We start from the raw sequence: 19,782 nt of genomic DNA, 5'->3' as shown, positions 1-19,782 counted from the left end.
TACGTCACGACGGTCACATTACGGAAGTCTCGGCGATGTAGTAAGCCTCAGATTCATCAGGCGCGGACCGCGGCGGCTGCTCTGGTCGCAGGGTGGCTGTGGTGAGGCTGTAAGATACACTAAGATACGCGTTGGCGTTCCAGAGTATTGATTTGGCACAAAGTGGTCTGGTGTCACCGGTGGACACACCAGAATTGGCGAGGTGGGCGCGCGAATTCGTTCTTGCCAGGATTGATCTTATGCAAGCATCCCCACGCCGAGGTTCTGGAAGACGCGGGGAAACATCGAGCCGCAAGTCGCGTGTGCATGTGGTGCATTTGTCCTACATCACCGTTCCCAATACGGCGATATGATTGACCTCGTCAGCTGGACTTCTTACATTTGGCCTTTGAATAAAACTGCTGCAGGCTGACAGGTGTCTCCTCCCACTTGATGACTGAGACGATCGGCCTTGAGTCTCAGTCCGTCTCATCTCTTTAATCTTTCGCAACAGATCTAGCTTAATGCTCGAGCGCATTGTGCTAGGAAGAATTTGCGAAAGATCCCTGCCTTCGGTTCCACCCCGGCTCGGAAGTCTGTTACGGCTGTCACTTAGAACTTCAAAGTCGCCGATCACTTCCAAGCGAGGAGCCGTGCGCCGCGGATGCCCAATTTGCACTCTACATTGGTTTATCAGCAGGCTGCGAAGACCATTCGGCAGAATAAACAGTCAATCAAGGCTGGAAAGGGCGATTTGCTGGAGAAATTACCACGAGGGCTCGCATTGAAGACGAGATTACAACACGACCTCGCTCGAATGCGACTCTCTAGACCCTTGGGCGATGGCATCGCGACTGGTACGCTTACGCCTCAAACCTCTTGAAGGCAACGTGATGCATCTTGACTTTCTCAACACCCTTTCGCAGGTGCGCAACAACGCTGGAGAAATCTTCCTTCTTCCTGAACTCCATATGGCTCTCAACACTCGGCCACCCAATAAAAGTACCGAAGAACTTCTTCTCATCTCCGTCACTATCGACCTTGTGCATCTCAACGCCCCACCCACCAATCAAACCCGTCGCTTCAGAGCCCTGGACTTTGCCAGCTTCGGCGACGAAGGAGGCGAAGCTCTTGTCATAGCTGGCCCCGTCAATGGAAGGATCGAAATAGAGGCTGATGCATTCGGTCATTGGGGCATCGAACGGTGCCGTTTCTGACTCCTGAGTAGGGACAGGTAGCTTGACGTGGAAGAGATGCGGTGTGCCTTCCAGGATTGGTGCCAGCTCGTCCAGGAAAGGTCCGTACGGCTCTGAGGCAACGAAGGCCTTGTGTGCATCAAGAGTCTCCCAATCTGACAACGGGTGAGCAACGAGGTCATTGTCTCCAGGCAAGACTTACCAATGGCCATTTGTGCGATGCGTGGAGTCTCGATCTGCTTGCCCCATGAGAGGCGCTTAAAACCCTTCTGGCTCGCGATTGTCTTCAAAGTGGCATCCCAGATACCCTTGCCCTCGCCAGATTCTAGGTCGATTCCATCTTTGATAGGTATGTATGCAATCTCAGTGACAGGGTAAGACATCTTGGCTATGTTCGTTCGAAAGTTAGAAACGAACGAGGTGTGAGTGCAGGCTGTGGCGAACGCAACAGTTTCGACCGAGTGGATATACCCGCAGCTACCCCTCCTTGTGGCTGCTACTGTAGGTACTAAGAGGAAAGTGGGGAACACGGACTTCTGAGGTCGGCCACCGGTGGTTGTGGGGCTGCTGCTGTAGGTATTAAGAGGAAAACGGACTTCTGAGGTCGGTCACCGGTGGGTGTGGAGTAGTATTGTGAGATGGCTGAGCTTGGTCTTTCCTTGTACAAATACCTACATCTGAATCCATTCGAATCCATTCGAATCCATCTTCTCGACACGCTATGTTGCGCTTTGCGTTAGTGACTACGTGCGGCTTCTCGTGCGTAAAGGCCTCTAGGTAATGCTTAATAATTACAAGCTACTTGATTGCTACTTAAAATAGGTGCATAGGAGGTTATAGAAGCTCTGTAGAATGCCCTATAACTAGACATATTAAGTGATGTAGAATCCGGGCTAAAGCCGTCTAGCCAAGCGTGGCAGTCGAAAGTTAGGTGAATGGTTCCAAGGATCTAAGTTGGAGGCACATGAACAGGCTGATCCAAGATATCCTGTATCAAGAATTCAAGTATGCGGTATTGAGCCACACAGGAATTGAGTTACAGATGACTGGTGTCCAGACTCTGAGTTGGAGGAATATGGCTAAATGCAGTAGGCTGATCCAAGATGTGTGATTTTGGCAATTCGGTCTGGAACATCTGAGCCAGTCGCAATAGTCGTGGGCCAGACAAGTGCCTCTTGAAATCCAAGTCGGGGTTATCGAGCCAGACACGATAGACGAAATCCAGGTAGGAGGTGCCGAGTATCTGATCTCGAGCACCTGTCTAGGTCTGATGTCCCATTGCTATGCATGTCATTTTCTAAGATCTACGTCAGCATAAAGGTGCAGGAAAAGCAGCCCCAAAAGCCTTGGTAGCTAATTTGACCACTCTAGGTGGGGATTCTATTCAAGTCCCTGAAACAGAACTTGGTACCCGCCCCTGCGCAGTGCGAATTGCATTTGTGTAAGAATGTAGACACCTAATAGTGAAACCATACTATCACGGGCAGAGCAACCAAAGACTCTATTAGTCATAGCATGCCGATATTCGAGACTGGAGTTGATGTAAGTGTTTGCTTAAGAGCAGAAATGCGTTGGAAAGATTGCTCTATGTGCAAAAAGATCTAAAAATACGACAACGGCAGGATTCGAACCTGCGCGCCCGAAGGCATATGATATCTATTGCAGAGAAGTTCGAGTCATACCCATTAACCACTCTGGCACGTTGTCATTTGTATTGTTGTGAAGAAGAAGGAAAATAAATCGTTTATATTGTAGGTGTATGTAGTACAACTCTGACAGCTGCCATTGTCACTCCTTCACAAGCCAATCATCGGCCAACTAATGATAGCAAATTCAAAAGATGTTCTGCTTGCCAACCAGATTGTGAAGGATGGGCATGGTCAATCTGTCGCGAACCCTGCACGTCGAGCCGAGTGGGGCGCAGATCATTGTCTTCATGCAGGTCCGACTGGTCCGCTCTCCCCCACAGCTGTCGCCGCGTGAGCGTGAACGAGGAGCGCAACCTCGACGTTTGGTAGCGCTCGGGTCAACTTCTCCAGGGTCGCACACATGAACTTCACCATGTGAACACACATAAACACACTAACTCGCATCCTCAACTCGCACCATGGACGCAACGGCAGGCTCTAAGGCGGCGCTGGCTGCGGCGAAGGTGATCAAGAATGCGAAAGGCAATATTGTGCCTAGCAGTCAGAAGGCACATATCGTGTATGGCTGTGGTATGTGTTTCCGATCCGGCTAAGAAACTCAGCTGACCTTACACAGAACACATGGGCGAGATGTTCGAGAATGCGCGCAATCAGACCCTCAAATCCTACCGATCGATCCTCCAGCTCATACATGATAAACCGAGTGTCATCGCGCAGACATACGTCGACGAGGCAGGTGAGCCTGTCGTGTCCCTCCGACCGCTCTACCTCTGCCTGCAATGCCCCAACATCATGACAGACGAGCAACGAGATCAGCACTTTGATGCTAAGAGCCATTGCTTCTGTGGGTTGTACCCGGAACCAGATCTACATGTCTGGGCTGACAATACATAGCGGTTGAGTCGCGCGAAGGATATGTGTACTGTGGGAATTGCATGGACTTCATCTACGACCCCGAGCTGGAGACTCGACGGCTGCTGAAAGGTCAGGGAGCACATGTGTTTCTATGGCCATCCCGCTGATAATATATAGGCAAGAAACGAAAGCACGAAGATATGCTGACCGCAGACGACGAAAAGCTTATCGTTACCAACTCCACCTTCCTACCGTGCAGAGCGACTGGCCTACGAGGACTGTACAACATGGGCCAGACCTGCTTCATGAGCGTCATATTACAAACGATTGTACACAACCCCTTCATACGGAACTTCTTCCTTGCAGAAGGACACAAAACCGTCGACTGCGAAAGGGAGTCTTGCGTGAGCTGCGCCCTGGATGAGATGATCGTCGAGTTTCACTCAGCGGAGAAGACCGAGGGCTATGGCGCGGTCAGCATGCTCATGGGCAGCTGGCTGGCAGGGGAGGTATGTGGACAGACAACACATTGCGACTCGGCAGAGCTGACGACCATACCTAGGCACTCGCTGGGTATCAACAGCAGGATGCTCACGAGTACATGCAATTCTTCCTGAACACCCTACACCTGACGAATGGCGGCTCGGCAGACTCTGAAGACTGCGGTTGCGTCGTCCACAAGACCTTTTATGGCAAGCTCCAAAGCACTGTCACGTGTGAGAAGTGTCACAACACAACGACTGCCCTCGATCCGTACATGGACCTCAGCCTGGACGTTCGGAATCAGAAGAAGCGGAAGAGCGCTGACAAAGCGGATGAAGCTGGGCTAGATCTGAGAGAATGCCTCGACCGATTCACTGCGAAGGAAAAGCTAGACTCAGCGCAATACACATGCAGGAATTGCGACAGCCCGCAAAATGCCATCAAGCAACTGAGCATCAAGCGGCTGCCACCTGTCCTGTCGATTCATTTAAAGGTAGACTTAATCGTCAGGGTCATTGATCAAAGACACTAACAGCTTCCAGCGATTTGAGCACTCGAAAGCGCAATCTTCGAAGATCGAGACGAAAGTCAACTTCCCCATGAAGCTCGAACTCTACCCATACACGACCTTGCAGAAAGAACAAGCTAAAGCGGCGAAAGCATCGGGCATACCGAACACGAACTACAACGTGAACACGCCGGCCAACAGCCTTACATACGAGCTTTCGTCGGTCATCGTGCACAAGGGCAAGATCGACTCGGGACATTATGTCAGCTACTCGAGAGAGGGCAACGATTGGTTTGCATTTGACGACAGCAAAGTTGTCCTTGCAAACGAAGCTGAGGTGCTGAACGCCGAGGCATACATCGTGACTTATATGATCAACCAGTTAGATGTATGAGCAACCTGCACTTGCTTTGTCAGTGTTTCAATCCCCCATGAAGTAAAGCAAGAGGCATTCTGTGTTTGGTTCGTAAAAGGTCGGATGGATTGTTGTCAGGAGCGGCTGAGAGCATTGAGCGCTTTTGCATTACTGGCGCTGGAGTTTGGTGTCGCATTCGACCACAGACATACCCTTATTGTCACTGCCGCAGAGCAGTAGGGTGCTTTGAAACTCAATACACATTCAGAGGAGCACACTATACGGTACGGTCGCCACTGAACTCTGGACGCCTGTCCAGTCCACGCTGTCTTCTTCATTCATTGACGAGCTAGCAATGTCATCACAGCAGTAGTCATTGCGATAGCGAGTTACTGCATCACTGAATGAAGTCTCATTTCATAAATCGTCTACGCAGCAACAGCTGCAGCGATTGGGTCACCAACTCGGGTAATCTGCTCGCCGGCTCTCACTACTGCAGCACCCTTGGTGTCCTTCTCCAGTCTGCTCCGCTCAGTTTTCCAGATCTCAACTTCCTGTCCGCCTCTCAGAATGCCTACCCGCATCGTCGAAAGCAAGTTGTGCGCCGCATTGCTGTGCTCATACACACCTCCGTTGAAGAGTGCCGTAGCATCCTTTCCAATCGCGCCAGCAATCAACGCCTTGCCGCCTGGATGATCAACAATGAAGGTCTGCACATCGTGGATGACTCCAGCAATCGCCACCAGTCTTGCGCCCTCTGCACACCTCGCCTTGAAATCGTCCCAGCCCACGACAGGCAGCTGCGCCAGAGGCATGCCCCAGTCCAGCTTCGCCCGTTTTTTATCCAGCGCCTTCTGCTGCTGCTGCAGCCTCCCCTTCTCAATCTCGTTCTCCCGGAAGGTCTTGAGATCGTACGCCATCGGGCCCATCAGCCCGGGTATGCTGATGTAGCTGAACGCGAAAATAAGCCACTTGGTCGGATCATACTGGTACCAGATGATCGCATTGCGGTAATCGCTAGGGAACTCGTGGTGGAAATTATGATAGCCCTCGCCCATGGTGACCAGCGCGGTGAGCACGTGGTCGCGCGGCGATCGGCGGTCGTCAAACGGCTGCTCCCCAATCCAGTGCGCGAGACTGTTTACGCAGAACGTCGCCTGCTGCACGAAACACGCGCGCACGATGCCCGCGTACACCAGCCCGCCCCACCAATCACCCCAGCCCAGGCCGGCGACTAGACTGGGGAACAGCCACGCGGCCACGACAAGACACTTCCCGTAGTGCCGGTGCTGCCACGCCACCACCCAGTCGGCGTCGAGGTCCGACACGTCCGTTCGCCCCTTGACCTTGGGGTCGCTGCTCAGCACCATCCAGCCGAGGTGGCTGAAGAGCAGCCCGCGCATAACGCTGTAGGGGTCTTTGAGCGTGTCTGTCCACCGGTGGTGGGCGCGGTGGTTTGCGCTCCACCAGCGGATGCTGCCTTGGATTGCGCCCGCGCCGGCAAAGGCGAGGAACAGGCGTAGCGGGATCCGCGCCGAGTAGCATCTGTGCGACCACAGACGGTGGTAGCCGCCGGTGATGCCGAAGGCGGTGCAGAAGTAGTATGCGATGCTCCAGAGAAGGGTTGGGCGGGTGAGGGGCGTGCGGGCTGCGAGGCCGAGGCCGAGCAGCGGGATGAGGACGACGAGGGTGGTATTGAGCCAGTTTATTTTGCGGTGCCAGTTGCGGAGCGTCGTCGCTTGGTACTGGATGTGTGGTGCTTTCTGCGCGGGGGTGGTAGGTGTTGTCGCTGGCGTCAAGATGCTGGGCCGGGGAGCGGACTCGGCCATGTTGGTTGACGGCCAGGAGAGATCCGAAGAGGAGGGGTGTTGGAATTCAGCTGAGGGGCTGCGGCTTCATATACATATTGCAAAACGTGGGAAGTCGGGGTCTTCGGAACCCGCACGTCGCGGTGCATGTTCAAACGTCGGCGCCATTTCTAGCCTAACAGACGTTATCGCGCAATTGTGTCTGAATCCCATCAACCGGGTGGATGCAGAAAGCATTCTCCGTTTTCAATTCGTTGATCGTGCAGTGGTGGAGTGAGATCCGTGGATGCTAATGATACATTACTCGACGCTTTTGTATACACTAGAGAGTTTCTAACTACATTGAGACATGGTCGCGAGCGCGTTCGGCCTGACTTCAGGCGACCACTGTCTTGATATTTCTGCACCGTTCCCCAGATTAAGTATGTCGCGAGTAGACCTTGCTTCGATGCTGACTTGCGACGCGTGCGCGAAAGCTTTGCTAACGTGTGGTGGGACAGCGGGCTCCTCTCTCGTCCAGGTCCTCCAATGCATCAACCTGGTGCCCTTCATCCAGCCCTTGTTGCGAGCATCCCTAGATGAGTAGCCGAATTCTTGAAAACCTTCAGACTGTCGTGTGCCTCACGGACTCTTTCCCATAATCCTCAAGCTCTACATAACCTTCAGCTGTTATCATACACACACATCGTCCGCATTACCGCTTGGCCTGCTCTTCGCGATGCAGAACTGCACCATATCAATCAAACCAGGCGCGATACGCTTCCATCATCCTTAAGGGACTCTGGACATCTTGTCAGAGCATACAAGTCGCATGTGAACCTGCGCAGGAGGCAAGGCTCGTGAGTATTCTTGTACGCTAAGTCGATGGAGGCGTACGTGGTTTCGGCCTAAACCTGAGCCTTGACGGCGATCTCGACAATCTACTGCCGCGTGCGTTGTTAGTCTGATTGCTTTCGTGATAGAACAGGATGATTATTGATGACGAGTGTGAAGTTGAGATGATGCGGGACGAGATGAGAACGAGCTGTGTGGTATTTGTCTCACGTCACGACGATCGACGCACTCAAGCGTATCTTGGTGGCAACAGAACTGGCATTGGCAACATCGGTCCCGTCTACGCTACTTGAAGAAACAAAGATTTCGACCCAGTGAATGGCCTGAAGGAAGGTACAAAAAGAGGGGTATATAATCTTATTGAAATACACACGTAGAAACGAAAGACAAGAAGAAATTTGCCGCAGTCTACTGGAAAGCGCCCCGAATCTTGGCATACAGCGCTGTGTCTAAGAAATTGTAATTCGGATCGCTGAAGCAGAATGGCGCCCTCAAGAGCGTCTCTGCAGTCGGCCGTTCCGTCGGATCAATCGTAAAGCAATCGTACATGAAGGACAAGCCCTCGATGCTGATGTTCTTGCTGACATCATCAGGAATGGGCGGTGCCTGGTTCAAAGACCCCAGTTTGTAGATGGCGCCAATGGCCTCCTCGCGGCTCCACGGGCGCTTGCCGGCGAACATCTCCAGCACGACGCAACCGAGAGACCAGATGTCGACTTTGGCGCTGTACCCCTGCCCCTGGGACCGGATGACTTCGGGCGCCATCCAGAAGACGGAGCCCTGCATGGAGTTTGTGACGTCGTTGCCGTAGATGTTGTCGCTCTTCTTGGAGATGCCGAAGTCGGAGATTTTGCACGTGCCGTCGAGGTCGAGCAGAATGTTGTCGGCTTTGAGGTCGCGGTGCAGAATGCCTTCGCGGTGCAGGTAGGAGAGGCCGAGCAAGGTTTGTCGGGTGAGTGAGCTGACGACGGATTCTTCGAATTTACCGTGCTTGCGGATGCAGGAGCCAACCGAGCCACCGGAAATGTATTCGAGGAAGATGGAGATGCTGTACTCCTTGCGCTCGCATCCGAGATACTGGACAATGTTAGGGTGGTCGAGATGCTGCATTGTGTCGATTTCCTGATCGAGACTCTTGACTAGCTCCTTGATCTTGTCCTTGTCTGATCCGGCTGCTTTCGCGTTGACTTCGACTTGCTTGACTGCGATAAGCTCACCGGTGGTGATGTTCATACCGAGGTATACACGACCAAATGTTCCCTTGCCAATCAGTTGACCCTTCATCCATTTGAATGTTGGCTGCCGTTGCATCTGGGGAAGTGTGTCCTGTGGGATTGTCTCCAGCTGTATAAGTCGGGATCCTCTTGACGGCTTCACTTGCTCGATCCTTGCGTGGAACATCTTAGTCGACTTCCTTCTTACAATGTCGCCCCCATTGCGGAGTGTTGCGACTCGAGAGGGACCTGTAGGTACAGGCTGGCCTGGCATTGGCCCTCTATGAGGGTTGTACTGTGACTTGACGACCTCACGAATAGACTTCGTGCGCCCAAGACCGACACCAGACTTCCGCATGTTCCGTTGGGCGATAGACTGCAGGCCAGTCTGCCCTCGACTCAAGGTTTGATTCGCAGGCGCAGCAGGCGTATCGAGCGAGGACATTGGTGTCAAGGTTCCAGTGCTGGCATTTGACGCATTTGAAGAATCGGTAGGTGGGTCCGATGAGTCCGTCTCATCTTCTTCGAGCATCGGCTGATCGAGGTTGACGTTCGGGAAGAGCTCGTCAAGGTGGTCCACGAGGGCTTCGGCAGGTGGACGGTTGGCCCACACATTGCTGGCGAATGAATCGCGACGGTTGAAGTCGGGCTCGTCGCGTGGAGAGTCGGTGTACGCTGCCGATGTAGCCGATTCAGGAATCTTTTCGCTGCTGAGCGATTGTCGGTCATCCGCTGGGGCTTGTTCCTGCTGTTCCGCCACCTGAGCGAGCGAGTTCTTCGAACGTGATGTCTTGAGCTTCAGATTGGGGCGTTGTGCGCGATGGCCGCTGGTGTTCCTGGCAATTGACACAGTCCTTGCTGGTGCTGGAGGGCTACGACCAGCCAGTGGTGCAGCAAACAGACCATCGTCGGAATCATCGTCGTCAGAATTGGCGGAATCAAGGTTCGATGTGGTGTTGTGGAAGGACACACGCGCTTCCTCGAAGTCGTGTGTTGGTCCATAGATGGACACTCTAGATGACTCTCGCGTGAGCGCATTGTTAGGCGCGCGAGCAAATGTGGGGCTAAAGTCCGGCGAGCATGGCCGCTGCTCCTTGTCCTCGGCCGGGCGAGGTGGTGTAGGCATTGCCAGCGTGAGACTAGGCTTATCAAAAGCCACTTCGTCTTGTAATGCTTCGACATAGTCAGGAATCTTGAACGGAATGTTGCCTTTGCTCATGGTGAAATCACCGGGGCTGCGGGGAGACCCACCTGGACTGCTCCTGCCAGATCCAGCCACGCCTCCAAATCCGCGGTCCCTCAGGACTTGCTGAGAAGGACGGATGCTCTCAGGTGAAGAGTCGTGCATCTCCCCCTTTGGTGGGGGCTTAGGAAGTGCTTTGTTGGCTGCTCCAACAGATCCACCAGCAATACCTGCTCCAATGATGGCAGCTGCGATGTTTGAAAGACCACTTGGACCTTGCGGAATTGCCTTGCGTTTGGCAGATTCAGAGTCACCTGACTTTCGCTTGGACGATACATCGTCACCCTCTGGCCACGATGGCGGACGAGTTTTGCTTCTTGATAGCGAGTTAGCCTTGAGAAGTGTTGTTGTGTCAGCTGGTACGGGCGGTGGCGCTCGCTTTGGCACGATTTCCTTTGTGGCTTTTGGAGCCTCGAAAGGTTTCTTAATCTCTTCATAGGGAGAGTTGCGCGGCTCGTCAAAGTCAATAACGCCAGCACTTCTAAATCCAAGACTGTCGCCAGACGAAGACATGGGATCGGGACTGTTGCCCTTCAATCGTGCCATGCGGCCCTTGAGGTACTCTTCCTGCTTGCGCTTGGTCTCCTTGCGATGCTCTTCGGCAGCCAGTTCGAGCATTCTGCGGCGCTCTTGCTCAGAAGCATCATCGCCGGCTGCCCATGACGGCTCAGTCGGCCTTCCGCCAACGTTCAGTCGGCTTGCGCTGGGATCCGAGTCTGGATCTTCCTTCTCGGTCAACTTGCGCAGTGCTGCAGCCTGAGCAGGTACAAGAGTCGATTCTCCCGACTTCAGGCCACCAGGGGACCCAGCCTGAGAGCTGGCGTCCAGACCATTCGATTGCGAGACCGAGACACCGAGACCTGCGGAAGCTGCGCTTGTACCCTCTTGCGGTATCCGGACAAAGATTTTCAGCTCACCGAATTTGTTACCAAACTGTGAGCGAGCCTTCATGAGGTTGCTGTCGGTGAGAGCGTCTTCGTGTTCGTACTGTCCTGGTGTCGTCATGAACAGCTCGACTCCGGGCATTTGACTGAGACCAGAGCTCAGCTCTTCGCAACACATGCGGCGTATAACTGTAGGGCTGTCTGCATTGGTGATGTCGATCAAACGGTAGTTCCAGCCATCTGGTGTGACAAAAGCATATCTGCGCTCATCCCGCATTGAATTGCGCGTTCGGCCAGACAGACGGCTCTCTGCATCTGTCTGCGCAGATCGTCGTGACGGAGGACGCTCATTCAGCGAAGTGTCGCTGGAGTTCATACCGGACTTGCCAAAGAACGAACCACTTGTGTGGTGTCTGTGGCTTGCTGGACTTGTCGGAGAGTCTAGGCTGATGTCATCTGGAGATGGGTGGCTATCTTGCTTCTTCCTGTCCCTGCCCATGATCTTCCCAAAGAACCCCTTGTGGTGATCCTTGGCACTCAGTGGTTCCGCATTGTCGTATCGCGAGAATCCAGTCCCCGGACGAGGGCCTTCATGTGCATTCCTCTTGTTCTCATTGCGGCTGTCGGATCGGTTTTCAACCAAGGAGCGTCCTGTTGGCGGCCCTGACCCGGTGTTTGCGAATGTGGACAGATTCGACTCTGAGCTGTTGCCACGAGCATGTTGGTGTTGATAGTAACGTTGCCCGTTGGCGGCAATTCCTGCACTGAGCTGGCCTCCGTTTGATGCGAGTCGCGCAGACGACAGCGCCGGGCTGTGCTGTGGGCTCGCCTGGCGGTGTGACTCAAACGCTGAAGGCCCAAAGTCACCAGAGACGTTTGGGCTGTGTCGTTTCGTGTTCGGTTCTAGGTCGCGAAGCACTTCCTTGGAGAAAGCGCTCCGGCCGTCGGAGTAATCCGGTGGTGGCCCAATGGTCGGCACCGTAAAGTTCCTTTGCTGCGTCGAGATTCGTCGCGGGGGGCCAGCAGCTGATGGCGAGTGCAGAAGCATGTATCTGCCCGGGCTTTCCTCGCCGTTTCCAGCTGTGGTGGGTGTCGAGCCAAAGCCCGGAAAGGTGGGTGGCATGAAAGGCGAATGCTCGACACCACCGTCGGTGCCCGCACTCGGCACCGTCGTGCCTGTTTCAGTGCGCTGAGGAGCCCGCACGGGCGCGGAGCTTCCGGTTTCAACAATCTGACGCACGAGTCTGCGCAGCTTGCGGCCCTCGTCTCTTTCCCTGTTCTGGTCCCAGCCCGTGCCGCTTGCTGTCGTTTGCTTGGCGAGCTGCGGGAAGATGACCTGGTGCATCATGGCGACGTTGCCCTTGGAGCCGTGTCCCCGCCCAATGTCGAGGAACCTCGAACCTTCCAGACCCAGTGTCCTGAACGTCTCCTGCCAGTCCTTTGAAAAGCCATGGTCGGCCAGCCAGCGCTGCACAGTCTCGGCGGGCCACTGCGGCTCGGCCATGGGCGGCGACACGGGGCCGTCTGGGCGGTGATAGGCGCCGCTGTGGCTCTGCATGGTGGCGGACTGGTCGTAGGCAGGGTGGCTGCGGTGGTTCTGAGGGGGCGGAAAGCCGAGGGGCATGCTGGAGCCATACTGGATGCTCTGGACGCTGTCGTGGAGATTGAGGAAGCTCGTGCCTGACATGTCAGCATTGGGAGGGAAGCCGTCCTCGCGGTAGAAGGTCGGCTCCGAGTACTGGCGCGCCGAGTGCGACTGCAGGGCCGGGATGCCCACGCCGGGCCCAAACGACTCGCCGTCCGGTATGTATGTGGCCGAGGTGAGCGGCGCCTCGACCTGCTGCTGGAGCGGCGGCGGGCCGGGGGGCGGGGGCAGGTGCTGCTGGTAGCCCTGGTACAGGCTCGGGTTGTAGCCGGGCTGCGGGTACTGCTGCTGCTGCTGCGGACGCTGCTGTGGAGGAGCGCCCCAGCCGCCGCCGCCGCCGTAGCCACTGTGGGGAGGAGGGGGAATGTTCATGCCCGTCGAGGGCCGCGGCGGCGGCGGCGGCAGGCCCATGTGCTGGGCGGGCGCCGACGCAGGCTGGCGAGGCGGAGGGGGGAGCTGGTACATGGCGAGGCGCTGGACCGGAGTCGAGTGCTGCTGCGGCTGTCGTATATGTCGTATGCTGCTGCTGCTGCTGCTACTGCTACTGCTACTGCTACTGCTACTACTGCTGCTGCTGCTGCTGCTGCTGCGAGCGCGCGCCTGATTGGGCAGCAACTGGCCTCCTGCGCGGCCTCGAGTGGCGTGTCGCGAGGGGAGCTTATCGCCGGGGCGTCGAGGGGCGGTGCGCGGTGCAGGAGCTCCCTATCGCAGCATGCCTGCAGTGCAGCAGGGCGGCAGGGCGGCAATGTGGTGACCCAAAGTCTGCGGGCTGCGTCGCCGCACGAGGGCTCGTCGCCGCAGACCAGCAAGCAGATCTTGCCTGGCTCTTGGGACGCTCCGTGCTCCCTGTCAGATTGCGGTGGGCTGCGGAGTGGGCACGGGCTAGCGAGCAGCGGTTCGGTCTGGGGTCGGGGACTCGGTGGGCGCAGCGGGCGGGTGCATGAACGGGCAGCGTCTTAGTGATCTGATGGGAGATCGGCGCAGCCACGATAGACGAGCGGCCGGCCGACGGTGTCCAGCAAGAGGCGTGCTCTGGAGAGCTGGCGGGACGCAACCGCTGGAGCGCCCTCTGGATGACGGGCGGGCGCTTACAGTGCAGCCCAGACAAAGCCGTGGGCACGGCAACACGCGTGCACGGCAATACGCGTATGCGACGCTGAGGCTGGACGGGCACGTGGTTACTGTAGTTACTGTAATTATTGAACGACGATGTGGAGTCAGATGCGCAAGCATGCGCGACATGCACAATGGTGTTGAAGCCTGCGTCCTCAGCTGCTGCAGCGCCCATGGACGTGGTCAGCACCCCAGCTGCGAGCGAGGTGCGCGTCCATGCTGCACACCAGTGCCGACCCGCACACGACAGACGCCGCTGAGACAAGCTAGCTGGGGCTGTCAATGCCTGTCAACGGCTGCGCGTGGTCTTGGACTTCTGCAGCGTACAGCGGAGGCTGCTGTCCAGGTTCGGCGGACGTCTTCACAGGTACTGTGCAAAGTGACAGCGGTGCTACAAGCAAGACCCTGATGGACACATCGCGACAGGTTTCCACAGCGGACACTCCATCGTCATGTCACGAAGCTCCTCGGCCGTGTTGCGGCTGCACTCCCCTGAAGCGCCTGCAACCACTCTTCTCGATTGACATCGCGGTGGAGAGACCATCTCGCTCACGCCATGAGCTGACGAGTGTCCCTGGCTAAACCACGTCGCGTTACATGCAGTGGTGGTGTTCCAAAACTCTGTTGAGGTGGTCATCCAAAACTCTGTTGAGGAGGCTGCTTGAAGTGGTCCTTCCGGCAGGAACCGATTGATGTCATCGTCTCGTAGCTAGCCCTGGAAGACCTTGAAGACCTTGAAGACCTTAAAGCATCGCAACACCCACTCGACAACATCAGAACACTGCTAGTTCTTGGCCTCGAAGCTTGCACAGATCGTCTTACTTGGCACCATGGCTGGAGACCTCAGATCACAGGATATTAAGAACCCAATTGACGTTGCGGAGGTAAGTACATGTTCAGGTGAAACTTCCAAGTTGGCAAGCTAGCAAGCTTACTAAGAACTAGTATCTCTTTCGGCGACTCAAGGAAGTCGGCATCGAGTCGATCCACGGTGTTCCTGGCGACTACAACCTCGTTGCCCTCGACTATATTCCCAAGACCGGCCTGAAGTGGGTCGGCAACTGCAATGAGCTCAATGCAGGCTACGCAGCTGACGGCTACGCGCGCGTGAAGGGCGCCTCTGCTCTCGTCACTACCTTTGGTGTCGGTGAGCTCTCTGCTGTCAACGCAATTGCAGGAGCGTACTCGGAATATGTCCCCATTGTCCACATTGTCGGCTACCCCTCAACACTGTCACAGCGTGATGGCGCTCTTCTACACCACACGCTCGGCAACGGCGACTTCACCGTCTTCTCCAGGATGTCCAAGGAGATCTCCTGTGCTGTTTCCATGTTGAACCACATCCACGAGGCAGCTACACTCATCGACAACGCCATCCGGGAATGCATCCTTCAATCGAGACCAGTGTACATCTCCCTTCCCACCGACATGGTACAGAAGAAGGTGGACGGCGACAGGCTCAACACCCCACTCGACCTCAACCACCCGCCGAACGAGCAAGAGCGCGAAGACTACGTTGTAGACGTCGTCTTGAAGAGCCTCCACGCCGCGAAGAACCCCGTGATCCTGGTCGACGCCTGCGCCATCCGCCACCGCGCGCTCAAGGAGACCCACGACCTGATCAAGAAGTCTGGACTCCCCACCTTCGTCGCGCCAATGGGCAAAGGTGCCGTCGACGAAACACTCCCCAACTTTGGCGGCGTCTATGCGGGCGACGGCAGTAATAAAGGCGTGCGCGAGCGCGTCGAGTCATCTGATCTCGTCCTCTGCATCGGCGCGATAAAATCCGACTTCAACACCGCAGGCTTCACCATCCGGCAATCGCAGCTCAACACCATCGACTTCCACAGCTACGGCGTCAAGGTCCGATACTCCGAGTACCCCGGTGTGCGCATGAACGGCGTGCTGGCCAAAGTCACGCAAAAGCTAGGCAACCTCAACATCGAAGCAGGACCCGACCCAAACAACGACATCCCCAGCGCGGAGCTCACTTCCCCGGAACCAACAATCACACACGCCTGGTTCTGGCCGCGCCTGGGCCAGTTCCTGCAAGCCAGCGACATTGTCATCACCGAGACGGGGACCTCCAACTTCGGCATCTGGGAGACGCGGTTCCCCGCGCGCGTCAACGCCATCAGCCAAGTGCTGTGGGGCAGCATCGGGTACGCGACGGGTGCGTGCCAGGGCGCCGCGCTCGCCGCGCGCGAAAACGGGGTGAAGCGCACCATCCTGTTCACCGGCGACGGCAGCTTCCAGCTCACCGCGCAGGAGGTAAGCACTATGATCAGGCATAAGCTCAACCCCCTCATCTTCGTCATCTGCAACAAGGGGTATACCATTGAGCGCCTGATCCACGGCTGGGAAGACAGCTACAACGACGTCCAGGAGTGGAAGTACAAGGACCTGCCCGACGTGTTCGGCGCGCCAAAGGGCTCCGTCCTGACGTACAGGGTCGACAGCAAGCAGCAGGTCGAAGAGCTGTTCAACAACGACGAGTTCAGCAGCGGCGACACGCAGAAGATGAGGTTCGTCGAGCTGGTTATGCCGTGGGATGATGCACCGGCTGCGCTCAAGGGCGTTGCCGAGGCGGCGGCTAGGAAGAATGCCCAGGCCGAGTAGGAGAGACTTGGTTGTTTGATCATGTGATGATGACCTGTTAGACTCTCTTCTCACTTCTGAATGCTAGCGTTAGTCAATATGATGATACCAAACCCTATTGGAAACGGGAGCAAATCGGCATCCCAAGCATATTGCAGTTGACCAATATCGCAATCATAGGCACGATACGATCGTGTCATACATGCATTCGTCGTCTGATCACTATCTATGTTACATGATGCATATCCTCATAATCCATAATGGCCCAGAAATGCCAGCCACGCCCTTACGCAGTCCAAAGCTGCTGGTGGGCATGATGTGAGATGAGTGACACGCAGAATCTAGCTGCGCATCAGAAGTCTGCCTACGAAGCCAGTCCGAAGTTAAAGAGAATATCTCTACTGGATGACTCCCCAGTAACGCTCGGCGTTGAAGGAGGAGGCCCAGTCGGTCTTCCAGAGCGAGTCGAAAGAGTTGTGGATGAAGACATCCGAGGAGAACTCGCTACGGATGGAAGCGAGAGCCTTCGCCTGGTTTTCGGGTGAAGGAACAGCCTTGCCGTTCGGATCGCCCTGGTGAGGCCAGCCAGTCTCGGTGACAACAACGCGGTTTGTCTTACAAGCGGTCTTGACTCGCTCGATCTGGCCCTTGACGAAGGTGCCCGCGTCCTCAGCAGCGGTGTTCTGATCGAAGAAGGGGTGGCAGTTGACCATGACGACGTCGGATGCCTCGCAAATCGAAGGGTTGTCAAGGGTCGCGGGCACAGTTTCAACCGCACCAACGGGTCCGTTATATCCCACACTGCGAAGCTGGTTGCGAGCGCGGCGAATGGCATCGACAACCTCAGAAGCAGTCATATCATGGTCGTTGATACGCTCATTCTCGACAGAGAATAGCTTCAAGATGTCCCAGCTGCCGTTGGCATCCTGGTCGATAGTATCCTTCCAGGTTTTGATGACAGAGCTCAGATCCTCGCCGTTGCCCTTGTTGCTTAGGTAGGCTCCACCCATGAGCGTCTGGCCATTCTTCTGCGCGTTCTGCACGGCAAGTGGGACGATATTGCAGCCTATACCGTAGATGCGGACAACTTTGTAAGAACTCATCCTGCTGAACTCGTCGGTGATTTCGGCATCAGTCTTGCAGCGTGAGTTGCCCTCGGTACCCGTGAAAGGGTCGTAAGTCACACCGGTAGGGAGGCCGTCACCAGCATTTGCGTTCACTGCTGGAGCCGGAGACGAAGTAGATGGGGCGACAGATGAAGGAGCTGGAGCAGGGTCGGGCGCTGGGGAAGACGTCTCCGGTGCCGGCGCCGGGGTATTGACCGGAGGGGGTGATGTTGGGGTGTAAGCAGAAGTGACTGCAGCGGTTGTCGTAGGTTCGCTCTTGAATTCGGCCGATGAAGGCTCAGGCTGGGGCGCCACGAGAGAGAACGAGGGCACAGTCGTAGGAGAGGCTGATGGAGCAGACGGAGCAGCCGAGGGCGCGAAGACCAGGTCTACCGAAGATGTGGCAACTGAGACACTTGTGGGCGTCACCTCAGATGTAGTGACCGCCTCGACAGACGTAGCCGCAGTCGTTTGCTCCACGGTCAAGGTCGAGTATGGCACACCATCCTGATCAACATAGACAACAGCGTCAGCGACAATCTCCGTGACATAGACAACCTCGGTGACATAGTCGCGCTTGTAATCTGCCAGGTGTCAGCTTCACTCCATTGAGGATATCGAGGGCCCACACGTACTCAGAGGACGGCCGCTGGCAGTGCCCAAGATCGCGGCGACTGCACCCGCAATAAGGATGGACTTCATGGTCAGGATGAAGCGAATGTTATGAAATGCTCGAGGTAACTGTGTTGCGCAAAGATGGTTCTCGAGGTGTTTGCGGTGTTGTTTTGGCGTGCAAAAGTGTAGAGCTGCAGCTTACGCCAAAGGATCCTGGATAATGAGTGACTGACTGCCCGCAGCTGGAGTGAAAGGAAGGCGTGTACGGCTGAGCCGAGCTGAAGAGATCCAGTGCAGAAAGGACGAGGGCGTAAAGAGTGTGGTGGCGGGGGTGCAAGCAAGGGAGGAGCGAGTGTTATGCGACTGTTTGTACCTGCGTCGACCTTGCGTTCTTGGCATCACCGCCAGGGCAACCGCGATGTCAGTAGGTGAGAGTGAGTCTGCTCGCTTCGAAACAATAGCTCTTGATGCTTCCAAATGTGTTTTTCGAGTCGCAATGTTGCCTAGTCACTAGTTACGATCCCACCTTCACTTTGGCAATTAGACTGCGAACGTCTCCGGGTGCAACAGACAGCGGTCTACTATGATGAGCCGCCAGGGCGTCCACCAATGTTAGCAGATGAGAGCATCGTTTGTCGAGGGAGCGTTCAAGGCGGGGTAGCGGTCGACTTAAATGAGTTTGTGTTAGGCGAAACACCAAATTGGCCAGAAATGAGAGTGCCAGATCTGAAACGTCAAGTCGCTCGACGCCTTGCCTTGGAAGAACGGCATGTCAATAATCTCATTTGAAGGCAATATTTGAGCCTCATTAACATGCACCTTGCCGGAACAGTCAATCGCAGGTAGCAAGCGCACGACATGTGCCTGCGCAGCGCCGGACTTGCACATCTCAATGCAAACCATATTCGTCAACCCCGCTTGCCTATCTCTACAGCGTGTGCTCATGCCAAAACTAGCTCTTATATCAGCCGGTAAGGGAGGCCGAACGTGTCGAAGGAAGCACCGGTATTGGAGCAAGGGATGTCGCGCGAGCCACGCAGATGATCAGAGCCCGCAGAGGAATCCTAGAACAACTGACAAGATGAATATGATTTGGAGACTGACATGTATAGTACAAGGCTCTAGTATGAGAGTTGAGCGAGAGAGGGATTGATGTGAGATCGACAAATGGAAGGTTGTAGGCACCTGCGATGCTGTCTCGCCCTGTGAACCGCTTTGAGCGCCGTACCTTATCCGGTACCTGTAGACAATCATATATTGTCGTATTGCCGTTGCCAGTGTCTAGAGCAGATGGCTTCAGAAGTACTGAGGTGCTCCCTTCCGCAGCGTACGCAGTTGCAAGGGGCTCTTTAAGACAATCTTGTGACTATGCAACATAACAAGAGTGTTACTGTCGTTGCCATTCTGGCATTCTGTATAAGCTCACGTAGCTCTGAGATCGAGACTTGGGTGTCGAAACGCAAGAGAAACGGCGGCGAAAGTCAAGCGATATTGCAGCGCCCAACCAGCTGTCAAAAGCCGTTCGTGAGACAGAGACTGACACTCTTTTTACAGCGGATAACGTATCGATAGATAAGGCGAGGTGGGCACTAGAGTGAAGGAGAGCTGAGCGCATCGAAGTGGTCGTGCAGTCTCAGCACGCTCCAAGTCCTCATTTCTCCGCTCTATCTGTCTTCTAAAGCAAAATTTCAAAAAAT

The 19,782-nt window shown here is 55.5% G+C and overlaps 7 protein-coding genes and 1 non-coding gene across 8 annotated transcripts; 2 read left to right on the top strand and 6 right to left on the bottom strand.

Moving 5' to 3' along the window:
• Window positions 1–386: 386 nt before the first annotated feature.
• M421DRAFT_425648 (uncharacterized protein) lies at window positions 387–1,789 on the bottom strand. Its single transcript, XM_033594146.1, has 2 exons — window positions 1,378–1,789; window positions 387–1,330 (listed from the first exon to the last, which is right to left on the bottom strand). Exons 1-2 carry the CDS (start codon window positions 1,556–1,558, stop codon window positions 843–845), a joined length of 669 nt encoding a protein of 222 aa, XP_033443844.1. The 5' UTR covers window positions 1,559–1,789; the 3' UTR covers window positions 387–842.
• A 996-nt stretch (window positions 1,790–2,785) lies between these two features.
• M421DRAFT_t122 lies at window positions 2,786–2,882 on the bottom strand. The gene has a single exon. It is a non-coding gene; the product is annotated as a tRNA-Ser (tRNA).
• A 400-nt stretch (window positions 2,883–3,282) lies between these two features.
• M421DRAFT_74926 (ubiquitin carboxyl-terminal hydrolase 2) lies at window positions 3,283–5,064 on the top strand (the record flags this gene model as incomplete). Its single annotated transcript, XM_033597087.1, has 6 exons — window positions 3,283–3,394; window positions 3,441–3,668; window positions 3,719–3,808; window positions 3,857–4,188; window positions 4,242–4,667; window positions 4,705–5,064. The coding sequence occupies 6 exons, from the start codon at window positions 3,283–3,285 to the stop codon at window positions 5,062–5,064; spliced, it is 1,548 nt and encodes a 515-aa protein (XP_033443843.1).
• Window positions 5,065–5,327: 263 nt separating this feature from the next.
• M421DRAFT_425646 (uncharacterized protein) lies at window positions 5,328–7,097 on the bottom strand. The gene has a single exon (XM_033594145.1). It carries the CDS (start codon window positions 6,852–6,854, stop codon window positions 5,454–5,456), a length of 1,401 nt encoding a protein of 466 aa, XP_033443842.1. The 5' UTR covers window positions 6,855–7,097; the 3' UTR covers window positions 5,328–5,453.
• A 978-nt stretch (window positions 7,098–8,075) lies between these two features.
• M421DRAFT_9537 (Pkinase-domain-containing protein) lies at window positions 8,076–13,118 on the bottom strand (the record flags this gene model as incomplete). Its single annotated transcript, XM_033598304.1, has 1 exon — window positions 8,076–13,118. One exon carries the CDS (start codon window positions 13,116–13,118, stop codon window positions 8,076–8,078), a length of 5,043 nt encoding a protein of 1,680 aa, XP_033443841.1.
• Window positions 13,119–13,214: 96 nt separating this feature from the next.
• On the bottom strand, window positions 13,215–14,049 carry M421DRAFT_309322 (uncharacterized protein). The gene has a single exon (XM_033589191.1). The coding sequence runs from the start codon at window positions 13,939–13,941 to the stop codon at window positions 13,312–13,314; it is 630 nt and encodes a 209-aa protein (XP_033443840.1). The 5' UTR covers window positions 13,942–14,049; the 3' UTR covers window positions 13,215–13,311.
• A 204-nt stretch (window positions 14,050–14,253) lies between these two features.
• M421DRAFT_425645 (pyruvate decarboxylase) lies at window positions 14,254–16,526 on the top strand. Its single transcript, XM_033594144.1, has 2 exons — window positions 14,254–14,650; window positions 14,712–16,526. Exons 1-2 carry the CDS (start codon window positions 14,597–14,599, stop codon window positions 16,383–16,385), a joined length of 1,728 nt encoding a protein of 575 aa, XP_033443839.1. The 5' UTR covers window positions 14,254–14,596; the 3' UTR covers window positions 16,386–16,526.
• A 236-nt stretch (window positions 16,527–16,762) lies between these two features.
• Window positions 16,763–18,172, bottom strand: M421DRAFT_74841 (glycoside hydrolase family 17 protein; the record flags this gene model as incomplete). The annotated part of the gene is made up of 2 exons (XM_033597078.1): window positions 16,763–18,054; window positions 18,106–18,172. 2 exons carry the CDS (start codon window positions 18,170–18,172, stop codon window positions 16,763–16,765), a joined length of 1,359 nt encoding a protein of 452 aa, XP_033443838.1.
• Window positions 18,173–19,782: the final 1,610 nt, after the last annotated feature.

This window comes from Didymella exigua (assembly GCF_010094145.1).
Source record: "Didymella exigua CBS 183.55 unplaced genomic scaffold M421scaffold_48, whole genome shotgun sequence".
In the NCBI taxonomy this organism is placed as follows: Eukaryota; Fungi; Ascomycota; class Dothideomycetes; order Pleosporales; family Didymellaceae; genus Didymella; species Didymella exigua.
Note: the sequence above shows the minus strand (reverse complement) of the source record. Positions and strands in the feature narration are given on the sequence as shown.